General features: G+C 52.2%; 1 protein-coding gene across 2 annotated transcripts in view; it reads left to right on the top strand.

Moving 5' to 3' along the window:
• LIG1 (DNA ligase 1) overlaps positions 1–12,630 on the top strand; it is a 41,583-nt gene that overhangs the window by 18,207 nt on the left and 10,746 nt on the right. The window contains exons 6-14 of one of the 2 annotated variants that reach the window (XM_081216212.1): positions 782–892; positions 2,530–2,637; positions 3,703–3,819; positions 4,026–4,101; positions 6,922–7,002; positions 7,294–7,350; positions 8,140–8,312; positions 11,231–11,397; positions 11,817–11,893. In XM_081216212.1, the coding sequence (XP_081072338.1) occupies positions 782–892; positions 2,530–2,637; positions 3,703–3,819; positions 4,026–4,101; positions 6,922–7,002; positions 7,294–7,350; positions 8,140–8,312; positions 11,231–11,397; positions 11,817–11,893 (967 nt within the window). The remainder of the gene's footprint in view (positions 1–781; positions 893–2,529; positions 2,638–3,702; positions 3,820–4,025; positions 4,102–6,921; positions 7,003–7,293; positions 7,351–8,139; positions 8,313–11,230; positions 11,398–11,816; positions 11,894–12,630) is intronic. The other variant, XM_081216213.1, reaches the window with a different exon arrangement.

Here is a 12,630-nt window from a genome sequence, read left to right as displayed (position 1 = left end):
ATCTAAACACATCGAGTATTTCTGATGAAAATTTAGTGCCCAACTGAGATGTGCTTTCAAGTGCATCGGATTTTGAAGACTTAGCATAGAAAAAAGAATGTTACTCATTTCTTTTAATATTCAAAACATGTTGGAATCATCATATTTTGGATTTATCGGGTTAAGTAAACAATATTATTCAAACAATTCTCCTGATTCTTTTTCCTTTTCTCAGTGTCGCCACTAGAAAGTTAAAGATGATGTACGTGGCTCACTGTATATTTCCACTGATGGTGCTGGTATAAGGAAAAATAGTGGTAACGCTGGACGCTAGGGGAGCTCTGGATTGAGGTGGCCCAGAGGAGGTGCCATCTGGCCTGAGTCTTGGAAGATGGGTTAGGGTTGGCTGTGCTGAGAAAGGGCGGTTGGGAAGTGTTGCAGCCAAGACAGCCGTGCAAAGGCCTCGAGGTGGGAACAGCATGGCACATGGGGGAATCCCATACACCTCGGCGTCTCTGGGCAATAAGGTGCGATTTGGGGAGCAGGAAGGGTTTGAGGATAGTGTGTGGCGAGAGGTGAGGCAGAGAGGAGGGTGGCTGCTGGCTCCTAAGGTGAAGGAACCTGCTCGGGGTCACACAGCCAGGAAGCAGCAGAGACCTGCACGGGAGCCGTGGCTGTGGGCAGGCGGAGGAGGGCAGGAGCCCAGAGCCTTCTCAGGGCCCCATCGTCGCGGGGTATGAGCTCACCGGGGTGGGGCAGGAGGGCCGGCAAGAAGGCCACACTGAGCCCTTTGCCTTCCCAGCCCGGAAGCAGCTTTCCAAACGGACATTTCAGGATGTCCTGCAAGAGCAGGGCAAGGACGAGGACGGAGGAGCCAAGAAGAAGAAGAAGGAGGAGGAGGAGGAGGAGGAAGGTAAGGCCCTGGGGTTGGGGGGTGGGGACTGACTCTGTGTGTGTGGGGTGGGGGAGAGAGAGAGAGAGAGTGATCTGGAGGGGTGGGGGCCTGTGGGACTGACTGTGTGTGTGTGAGTGTGATCTGGAGAGGCAGGGGCCTGTGGGACTGACTGTGTCTGTGTGTGTGTGTGAGAGTGTGATCTGGAGGGGCGAAAGCCTGTCTGAGAGGGCAGGGTGTGAGGACCCCACTGATTTGACACCTCTGTCCAAGAATCCACACGAGTCCGTCAGAATCCCACAGCCCCAACCGGGGAATTTTGCCATGAAAACATTCTGGAATACATTCGTTTGGCCATCTTAATTCAGTACGAATTCATATACAGCTTCTCATTTTTCTCTTCTATTTTTATGTTTCTCATATGGAATATATTTTCCTCTAAATGGTTTGTTTTTTGTTGTAAATCTTACCAGAAGGCAGAGAGGTTCGAAAACTTGCAGGGCCCATGGTGCCTTAGTAACTTTTTCACGGTGCCTCAAGGCCAGTACCTTTACTGTTCGGTTTGTTAAGTTGTTATGTCTGAACAACTATTTATTTATGTTCTAGCAGCTTGGGCATTTGAGAAAATAATACATATAACGTTGAAAGGAAAAATAATATTTAATTTCACTGTTAAATAATCATAATTAGTTACTAGTTGTGATGTCTCCTGGGCACTGCACAATTGCTCAGACTTTGGAATCCAGTTGAACACTGCCGCTTTCCTTGTTGATTTTTGTGCAGTACTTGGTTTTTATCACGCCACCAGTGAGTACCCAGCCTTGCAGAAAGCTAACGTCAGGAATTGCCAATAATGTGATCTAATACTGACAAGCAAAATACCCTGAGCCAGTAGGTCACACGGTGTCCAGCAGATGTCACCAATTTCCCTTGAAAATATAAAATGTGCTCCGTGGGAAACACAACCATAAAGACCTGATCCATTGATCATTTGGGGCTTATACGAGATTATAATAATCATAGCCTTTGCCACTGTCAATTTGTTTGTTTAATATAAGGTCCTTATTAGGTTTATCTTTCCCAGGGAAGATCTGAGTTTGGTGGAGATTTGATTTCCAGTTGGCAATTTTTAGTCAGTAACAAATTTTACTAAAAATCATGCAGTTTTAGCCATTGTCTGTGTCTGGGGATTTTGGGGGGTGAGGTGGGGCTTCTTTCTACTGAGGCAGATTTTTCCCAAGATAGTTGATGCAGTTTTTATTATTACCCTGGATGTGGGTTTTTTTTTTTTTTTCCAGTCAGCTTAAAAAAAACCAGCACCTTTATTTTTATCTCTAACAAGTTACTGTTGGCATTTTGAACCCTTTCCAGTTCTATTTTGCAGTGAATAATTCTAAAATAATGGTTTATAAGAAAAGACTGGCCCTCTCTGTTTCTTAGCTGCCCAGGTGAGCATCGGGGTTGGTTTCCCTCAAGGTCCCTGCCTGGTTCAGGGCTGACCAGGAGCAGGCTCTCACACCTCCCATCACTTCACAGATGTTCAGTCAGCACAGCGGAGATAAAACGGGGGCAGAGTGTCTTGGGAATCGAAATGCCCTTTGTGGGGAGCGGTCATAGTGACTTTTTGCCACCTGGCTTTTTTTTTAATCGGTCCTCAGAATTAGAGACACCAACAGAAAGCCTCACAGAGCCTGAAGGGGGCAAGAAGAAGGAAGCAGAAGAAGGAGACCAGCCCAGGTCACCCCCTGAGCCCCTGAAGACCTCCAGTGAGTTTCTGGTCCTCTTCCTCCCTGAAGCCCCACCTCTCTGGTTTTGGGGGTCAGATGTCTTTGGAGGACAGTTAATTTAAATAAGGCTCAGATGAGATAAGACTTAAATAAGATTCTCCAGTGTGTTGTCTAAATGCAAATTCTAGGGGAAATTATAGGTTCTATTGCTATTATTATTTTTTTTTAATATTTATTTATTTATTTGGCTGTGCTGGGTCTTAGTTGTGGCATGCAGGATCTTCATTGCCGAGTGCAGGATCTTTTAGTTCCTTCATGCAGGATCTAGTTCCCTGACCAGGGATCGAACCCAGGCCCCCTGAGTTGGGATTGCAGAGTCTTAACCACTGGACCACCAGGGAAGTCCGCTATTATTATTTTTATTGTTATTGTTCCTCCGTGCATGTGAGGAAAAAAAGAGCCAGTCATCCTCCAACAAAATATCTTTCAGAAATTATAGGCACTGTATGTTATTAATTGAGCAATAATTTTAAAATTTTTAATTAAAAAAATTTTTTTTGGCCACACCACACGGCATGTGGGATCTTAGTTCCCCAACCAGGGATCGAACTTGCTTCTCCTGCGGTAGAAGTGCAGAATCCTAACCACTGGACCACCAGGGAAGTCCCGAGCAATAATTTTTTTAAGTTAGATAACCAGGGTGAGTTACAAGATTTTAGAGGTTAAAGTTACCCTCCCAGGCCATAGAACAGCTCCTGCAGTGAGGTGTCCAGAAGCCTCCCATGGCAGAAAAAACGCTGTGAGGATATTTTTGGGATGCAGGATCGTATCTGATTTTCTGCACCTGCAGAAGTGGGAATATTTTCTTCTTATCGTACTGAGATTTTTTTCCCACCATCCGTAAATCTCCAATCTCAGGCCAGATGCTAGAATTCCACTAGTTAGTCCTGAAGCATCAGGCCTGAGAGGCTCCAAAATGAAACTATGGAAAGGAAAAGGGCAGAATTGATTATGTCTTCCATCTTCAGGGTCAGAATGACCTTGAGGTTAAAAAATTTAGTCAAAATAGTTTGCATCACCATCTGACCTCTCTCGCTTTCAAAGCAAAGCCCCCAACAGAAAGCGTTTCAGAGCCCAAGGTGGCCGTGAAGCAGGGACCACAGGAGGACGGCCAGGCTAAGCCTCCCCCCAAAGCTCCCAAGACGCTCAGCAGTTTCTTCTGTGAGTTTCTCCCCCCCACCTTGCAGGGTTGCACTGGGGAGAGGTGGGTGGATCTTTCTCCAGAGACTGCGGCTTTCCCGTGGGTTAAAAAGTCTAACTTGGTTAGAAAGTCTAACTCGCCTCTCGCAATGCTGGCTGGAGAGTGGTTGGCAGGCAGGGGCTGTCAGAAGGAGAAAGGACCCACCATCTCCCTGCTTCATTCCCAGCTCCCCGGAAGCCAGCAGTCAAGAAAGAAGCGAAAGAAGAGGGACCCAGCGCTCTGAGAAAGGCTGAGAGCAAGGGGTGAGTCAGGATCTATTGTAGAGACGGCAGCAGATTAAACAGAATGAGGCAGTGAGTCCAAGATCTCTCTGACCTGCTTGTAGGTAGGCCTCCCAAAAGGAGACCCGGCGGTCACCAAAAACACGCTTTCAGCCTTAAACTTTTGTGATTAGGGTTTAATTATTCTAATAAAAATTGGGGGGAGATTCTTAATGGCAAGTTTGTACCCCAGTTGAGACCTGATTACTGAGATTACATGGCCCCATTTCAGCATGTGACTGCGCTGTAGGAACGGTCGGCTCCTTTTCTTGGACGCCTACTATGTGTCAGATCCGGTGTTAAAGGTTTATGTTATGCCTTTTTACTTCATCTCTGCAGTAGTCCTGCGGAGGAAGCAGGTATTTTAGCCATTGCACAGACATTGAGACTAGTAGCCCAGAGAAGTTAGGTCATCTTCCCTGGGTCACACAGGGAGGCAGGGGTAGGGCCAGGCCTGAAACCTGGGTCCACTTGGTTCCTAAGCCTGGCCTCTTTTTCACTACTGCCCCATCTTGCCTTCTGGGCCTGTGTCCATGCTTATGTTATTTATAAATAAGTTTCTCTAACAGAATCGTTGCCTGACATGAAGTTTTATGTCCTGATTTTTATTTCATGTGATACTATGATCGTTTTCTGTTTTTTTTTAATTAATTAATTAATTAATATTTAGTTTTGGCTGCATTGGGTCTGCATTGCTGCATGTGGGCTTTCTCTAGTTGCTGTGAGTGGGGGCTACTCTTCATTGCGGTGTGCGGGCTTCTGTCGTGGTGGCTTCTCTTGTTGCGGACCACAGGCTCTAGGCGCGCAGGCTTCAGTAGTTGTGGCACGTGGGCTCAGTAGTTGTGTCTTGCGGGCTCTAGAGCACAGGCTCAGTAGTTGTGGCGCACGGGCTTAGTTGCTCTGCGGCATGTGGGATCTTCCTGGACCAGGGCTTGAACCCGTGTCCCCTGTGTTGGCAGGCGGATTCTCAGCCCCTGTGCCACCAGGGACGCCCTGTGATGGTTTTGCTTACATCATATTCCCAGTCTGATCGCTGATGGCTGCCTCCAGGAGACAAACTTTCAGGGCCTCCAATTTCCTTGCTTTTAAAATGGGGACTTATCAGTGGCAAAAACACACTCTTTTATCCACTGTTAATGGTGTGCCAGGCAGCAGGCAGCGTGCCTTCCATATCCTAATGCATCGAAGCCTCACAGCAAATTTGTGCGTCATTTCTGCTGGTATCTCCATTTCACAGGTGAGAAAAGTGAGGCTTGGAGGCAGGACAGTATTGTGGAGAGGTTAGAAATCCCAGCTCTACATTTGTCAGCTGTGTGACCTTGGCCAAGTGACTTAGCCTTTTTGGGCCAGTTTCGTCCTGAGGGTTTGAAGCATTTAGACTAGGGCCTGGCCATGCCCAAGCTCAGCAAGTTGTGGCTGCTATTATTACTATTATTACTGTTATTGTTTTGATTGCCTTGCTGAGGTCACAGACGGGGTGTATGATAGAGCTGGGATTTGAGCCAGGCAGTGTGGCTGTAGAATTTCTTACCCACCGCGCTCTGCCGTCTCTCTCGTTGTAATGATAGGAAGGGCCAGGAGGGCTACCGCTTATCAAACGCTGAGTCCTTACAACTCACTGAGCATGCTCTGTCCAGCTCAGCCATCTTCAACCCAGTCTGTGCATCAGGATCAGCTGAAGAGCTGAAAAAAATCTGAAGTCTTCTCCCTCGCCCTTCTGTGCCCCCACATTCGGTAGAGAAATAGGCCTGAGGCTGGGGAGTCAGTGTTGTTCTAAAAATGCTCCCCGCAGACTGCACCAAGGAGTGGGAACCCTCACCATAATTTCTTCCTTAACCTCATGACAACGTGTCAGGGTAGGGACTCCTGGTGGCTCCATCGTATAGATGGAGACACTGTGGTTCAGAGAGGGAAGCTGCTTCCTCACCACGACACAGCTGGTCAGTGATGGAGCAGGGATTTTAACCCAAATGAGTGTGACTGCGGTGGCTCTAATGGGGTCAGTGTGAGGCATTTCTAGAGGCATGTATAATGTAGAGGTTTAGAACAGGCTCTGGAACTGTGCTGCTTACTAGCTGTGTGACCTCAGGTGAGCTACTTAACCACTCTGTGCCCAGTTTCCTTATCTGGATACGGAGGGTAGAAGAGTCCCTGCCTACAGGGCTGATTGCTAGCAGATGACGTGCTCTTAGCACGGTGCCTGGCTCTTTGTGGCACCCAGGGACTGTACCCTCCTCCTGCTGTTCCAGCCAGAGTGTGAGGGAGGGATTGGTCGAGAGGCCAGGGGAGGTCCTTGCCTCTTGGAGTGGACTTTGAAAAACATTCAGATCACGCTGCTCCACTCCAGCCACGCTGACCCCTTTTCTTTTCCTCAAACATGCCAGGTGTGTGTCTGCCGCAGGGCCTTTGCACTCACCGTTCCCCCCACTTGGAATGCTCTTCTCTCTGGTACCCACACTGCTCACTCCTCACATCATTCTGCCCAAATGTCTCCTCTGGCCTTCCCCTACCGCCCTCTGAAGTAGCACCTACCATCCCGATTCCTCCCCCTACTTGGTTTTCTAAAATATTTTTTATCTAAAATGACTTATTCACTTACGTTTTTTTGTTTGTTTGTTTTTTCCCCCGACTCTCCCTCTGGAATGTGAGCTCCAGGTTAGCAAACTTGTTTTCATTCACTTCTGTGCCCTTGTGCCTGGAATAGTACCTGGCACTTAGTAGGTGCTCAGTAAATATTAGCGGGAGGAATGACTTCCCTTCGACCCAGGCATCTACCCTACAGTCTCCCTTTTCCCTCCACAGACACCTGGACCCATCCAGCTACAATCCTGCCAAGAACAACTACCATCCCGTCGAAGATGCTTGCTGGAAGGTGGGCCAGAGGTGAGGCTTGGCCCTCCCCAGACTGTCCTTCTCCAGTCCCTGGCACTGCAGGAGGCCCCGTCTCCGGAAGCTTCAGTGGGAGAAAACTGGCAAATCTCTCCCCTCCGTGTTTTGGGGAGACCATCGGCAGCTCTGAAGGGGACGGAGAGAACGCCCCAGGCAGTGGCTGGGCGGGGTTGCATGCACCTGGGGATTTAGCAAGGCTGTCCCCAGGGAGGTGTGGGGAGGAAGGTGGCTGGAGGGGCAGCATGGGTGTACGCACAGCTCTTGTTTTCTCTTTTCCTCCCGCAGAGTCCCTTACCTGGCTGTGGCCCGGACGTTTGAGAAGATCGAAGAGGTTTCTGCGCGGTAATTAACCAGGCCGGCTTGGCCGGGGCCGCTGGGTGAAGGCCCTTCCGGCTCTGTCTCTCTGGAAGCCTCTGCGCCTCCAGCTGCTTAATCCTTTTAACCTCTCCTCTCTCAGCTTCACCCTGACACCCGAGACCACAGGCCACGGGCATGGCCACGAGAGTGGCTGCAGGCCCTCCGGAGGCCCAGGCTCAGGAGGCCCAGCCATCATTTCTGCCTCATTTGTTGGTCAGAGCAAGATGTGAGGGTCAGCCCAGACCCCTGGCGTGAGGAAACAGCCCCCACCTCCTGGTGGCAGGAACGGAGTCTAGCCTAAGTAGTCAGAAGTAGCTGCCACGTGGCTGACGTGCCTCGACGTTAGAGGAAATCCAGGTCTTGTTCGTAGCGAGAACCCCATCTCAGCCTGATACTAGCTCTGTGACCTTGGGCAAGTTACACGATCTTTCCACGCCTCCGTTTCTTTGCCTGTAAAATCAAATAATATCTAGCTCAGGGGAGCTGTGAGAGTTCAGGGAGTTAGAGAATGCAGAGGGCTTAACACCAGTGCCCGGCACCTAGAAAACAGTCCATGCGCGTCAGCTGTTACTTCTCTATAGATGACGGTCAAATGGAGGTCCTTTTCCCCCAGCAGCCTGTGATGGTGCCTGTGGCTTGGGTCACACACCGGGCGCTGGTCGTGAGCCCTCTCCTCGTCTCGGTGCCTGGATTCCTTTTATCCCTCCACCGCTGCCCCACTTTGCTCCTGAAACGCCAGGTGGTCACCCACCACCCCCGCATCCCCTCCTGCAGGCTCCGGATGGTGGAGACGCTGAGCAACCTCCTGCGCTCCGTGGCGGCCCTGTCACCTGCTGACCTCCTCCCCGTCCTCTACCTCAGCCTCAACCGCCTGGGGCCGCCCCAGCAGGGCCTGGAGCTTGGCATTGGCGACGGCATCCTCCTCAAGGCGGTGGCCCAGGCCACAGGTGAGGGGGGTGCTGTGGTGGAAGCCCCAGCGGTGGCGGGGGGAGCTTCGAGGGAGGGAGTGGAGAGGCCGGGAGCCCCTGGGAGACGATGGAGGGGGACTGGGAAGGTGGAGAGACGGGGAGAGCGAGGGCAGCGAGCGGAGTGCGGGGGGAGAGCAGGACCAGGTCTGCGCCAAGGCCCGGTCGGGGTGGGAGGAGGTGCTGCAGGCCCAGAGCGGGCCGGGGGCCGGGACTGAGGGCTGGGGCTTGTGGAGGTAGCAGGGCTTTGACCAGCGGAGTCACGAGGGCAGATGAGGAAAGAGCAGGCTGTGGGCGGGGCCGGCAGGCTCCAAGGGCCAAGCCCTCGGTGCTTAGGAGAGGCTGGCTGGCCGTGTGGACGGGGCCTCCTGCCCGCCAAGGGCCTGGAATGCTCCATGTTCATTGTGACGGCACTGGGGAGCTGTGGAAAGGTCCTGAGCAGGCAAAGGGCAGGGTCGGTTCTGGGCCCATGTGGAGGATGGACAGGAAACCAGGAGGCCGGGGAGGAGGTGAGGCAGAGGTCTGGGGGAAGAGGAGCTGAGGCCAGGGGAGCTGTGGGCAGCAGGGGAGAGGGCAAGAGAGGGGAGACGGGGGCCAGGAGGGAACTGCCTGCGGGGGTCAGGGGTGGGGGAGGTGAGAAGAATACTCCCGGGTCCATCATGATGGGCCCGCCACCAGGACAAGACACCTTGAGGGGCAGGCCGGTTCAGGGGAAGTTACTAAATTCAGCTTGGGACCAACCTGTATCTGTGGGCCACCTAACAATCGAGGAAACGAAGCTCAGGAGATCTGGGTCACAGAGCCCTGAGCTTCAGAGGCCTGGTTACGTGCTGGCCCGTTCTCGTGCCCAGGGAGAGGGTCTCTGGGGAGGAGAGGGGCGGGGCTTTGAGTCACACCTTGCGCAGCACCAGCGCTTAAGGAAGAAGAGGTTTGAGGGTTTCATGAGAGGACAAGGTGCCTGAGGAAGATTGGCTGGGAATGGAAGAGAGTCATGGGGTCGTCGGAGCCAGAGGAGCTGAGATCAGAACACTCCCACGCGTTCACGCAAGACACATTCCTTAGGTGCTGACATCGCACCAGACCCGCTGCAGACTGTGTCCACTAGGATACTTCCCTCTGCCAGTAACAAAACCCAGCCACGCTGGCGCAAAGGAAGGAAGATTTCTCCTTCCGACATAGTGAGGAGCAGAGAGTAGGCGGCAGCCAGTGCCGCCCGGCCTCCCTGCCAGACGGGACCGCGGGGCCGAGGCGGTTTCCGCCCTTCCGTGTTCACGCTCACACGTGTCTCCTCAGGCCCCCCTCGGCTGCCTGGCCCAAGGAGGTGTGGAGAGTTGGTCAGGCGATACCACTTACAGGCACGGGGCCTGGCAACTCAGTCATGTGTCCTCGTGGCTTCCAGATAAAGCTTTGGAATATAATTGTTTTGGAAGTGAGTTGGGGTAGATCCAGACACCAGAACCTGCTTTGTATTTTGCGTATCAGCGATGCTATGGAATAGATAAGTGTAGGTCGTTGTCAAAAAAAAAAAAAAAAAAAAAATCTCTGGCCAAGTGGCCAGAGATTGAAATGCCTGCTGTTTCATTGTGAATTGCTTTCCCTCTGTTTCCTTTGTACATGAGTTGGGGCATTGTGCTGACCTGATATGTGTGGGTAAGTTGTGTCATCTCTGCATTTCTTCCGGAGTAGAGAGGAGTGACACAAAATGCCTGTCCTGGGAAGGGCCTGTGGTTCTGATAGGTTGAGAACTGCTAGGCAGAGCTGTTGTGATAACTTGCCTCCACCTTCCCAGCCTCCTGCTCTTTTTAAAATGTATTTTATTGCAGTATAGTTGATTTACAACGTTGTGTTAATTTCCGCTGTACAGCAGTGGCTCAGTCATACATATGTTGGTTTGGCCAAAAAGTTCGTCCGGTTTTAAGTAAAAATAAAAGACACATTTTTCATTTTCACCAGGAATTTTATTGAACAATGTATTCACTAACCAAACAAACTTTTTGGCCAACCCAATATATATACATTCTCTTTCATATTCTTTTCCATATGGTTTATCACAGGATATTGAATATAGTTCCCTGTGCTCTACAGTAGGACCTTGTTTATCCATCCTATATATAATCGTTTGCATCTGCTAATCTCAAACTCCCAGTCCTTCCCTACCCCACCCCCACTTCCCCTTGGCAACCACAAGTCTGTTCTCTGTGTCTGTGAGTCTGTTTCTGTTTTGTAGATAAGTTCATTTGTGTCATATTTTAGATTCCACATATAGGTGATATCATATGGTATTTGTCTTTCTCTGTCTGACTTCACTTGGTATGATAATTTCTAGTTGCATCCACGTTGCTGCAAAGGGCATTATTTCTTTCTTTTTATGTGGTTGAGTAGCACTCCACTGTATGTATATACCACATCTTTATCCGTTCATCTGTTGATGGACATTTAGGTTGTTACCATGTTTCGGTTATTGTGAATAGTGCTGCCATGAACATAGGGGTCCAGCCGCCTACTCTTACAGCAAGGGGCACCCATGGGACCCAGCCTAGACAATAAGTAAGGCCAGAACACCTCCACTGTATTTAAATTGATGACTTCAAAAGGATAAGGTGACAGAAAACAAGCAAAGGCCCATTGGAGGACGTTAGTGAGCAACTGGAGGGCAGGCACAGGGTCCCTTGGCCGCCTTCTCACTTGCTCCCCTGGTGATTGCATTTGGCCGCCTTCTCACTTGCTCCCCTGGTGATTGCATTCCACCCCAAGGCTTTAAGTCCCGTCTACACACTGATGACACCACCCCAGACATCCCCTCTGGTGTAGACGGGTTCATCATCCAGGCCGCCTGGAGCCAGGAGCCATGTGGCCACACCTCTCCTTGCCCTCAGCACCCTCTCTCTCCGCCCCCCAAGGCCGGCAGCTCGAGTCGGTCCGGGCCGAGGCGGCCGAGAAGGGCGACGTGGGGCTGGTGGCCGAGAGCAGCCGCAGCACCCAGAGGCTCGTGCTGCCCCCGCCCGCCCTCACCGCCGCCGGCGTCTTCACCAAGTTCCGGGACATCGCGCAGCTGGCCGGCAGCGCTGTGAGTAGGCAGGCAGCTCACCCCCTCTCCAGACTCTTCCCCTGGGGACCCAAAAGGCTCTGGTTAGACTGTTCAGGGCTGGATCGCCTTGGTCCTGCCTGTGGGATCAGAGCTTCCTTTCCTTCTGCTGCTCTCAAGACCGAGGGAACCTCTTCCTGAGAGTCTAGCCCTGATCTAGTGCGGGCCGTGGGTCACGGCTCCACAGACATGTGCTGAGCAAAGCTAGGGTGGGAGGCAAGAAGAGAGCGAGCTTTTCACCGCTCTGTGAGCACGCGGCCGTGGGATGGGGGAGCGAGGGGGGGATGGGGGGCAGGTATTCCAAGGGTGGCAGCTCCCCAGGCAGCATGGTTGGCGGGGAGGTGTGGTCCCCTCCCCTCCCTTCACCCCAGGCACTGACTGCCCTTCCCCCGTATCTTCAGTCCACAGCCAAGAAGATGGACGTCATCAAAGGCCTCTTTGTGGCCTGCCGCCACTCAGAAGCACGATTCATCGCCAGGTGAGTATGGAGGCCTGTGAGGGTGGGGAGAGGTGACGGTGGAGAGGGACTGGCAGCTGTATCACTGCTAGTGCCCCGACCGCCCTTGGATGAGAACAGCGTGAGAGAGGAGCCTGGGCCCTGAGGGGGCGGGATGGGAACATAGGTTTCCTTTCGCAGCCGGCTCCTCTTCTCAGTAGCACTGCCTGGAGAAGGGTGGGGGCTCGTGGGTGAAGAGTGCTGCGCTTGATTAGTGATGCAGACATCACTAATCGTGCCCAGGGAGAGGGTCTCTGGGGAGGAAACCAGGAAACCAGGAGGTTTCAGCCTTGGCCTGAGTGGGGACAGTAAGCAGGGTAGCCAAGCGGTAGCCGTCCTTGAAGTATTTGTCCGACATAGTCGTTGGAGTGTTTCTTGGGTACCCTGCCCCATGCCACGTGCTTTCTTCCTCCCTGCAGCTCTCGGAGGTGGGCCCTGTTAGCCTCACCCCAGTTTACAGAAGGGGAGATGGAGGCCCAGGGAGGTGAAGCTTCCTGCCTGAGGTCGCTGGCTCAAAGCAAGGCCTGTGGCGGGGACAGGTTCCTGACCATCACACTCTGGCACCCCTGGGGCAGGCTGCCTTCCAGTTCCAGGCCCAGCTCTGGCCCTGCCCCACCTTCCCCGAGCCACTCCAGTTTCTCAGAGGGCAGCTGAGGACAGAGGCGGAGACGCCTGCAAGGCCCCTAGTTCTGTCCGCAGGCGCTGCCAGCGGTCGCGGT

This window comes from Mesoplodon bidens, assembly GCF_964165515.1.
Source record: "Mesoplodon bidens genome assembly, chromosome: 18".
Lineage (NCBI taxonomy): Eukaryota > Metazoa > Chordata > Mammalia > Artiodactyla > Ziphiidae > Mesoplodon > Mesoplodon bidens.
This window is presented reverse-complemented; position numbering and strand designations above follow the sequence as displayed.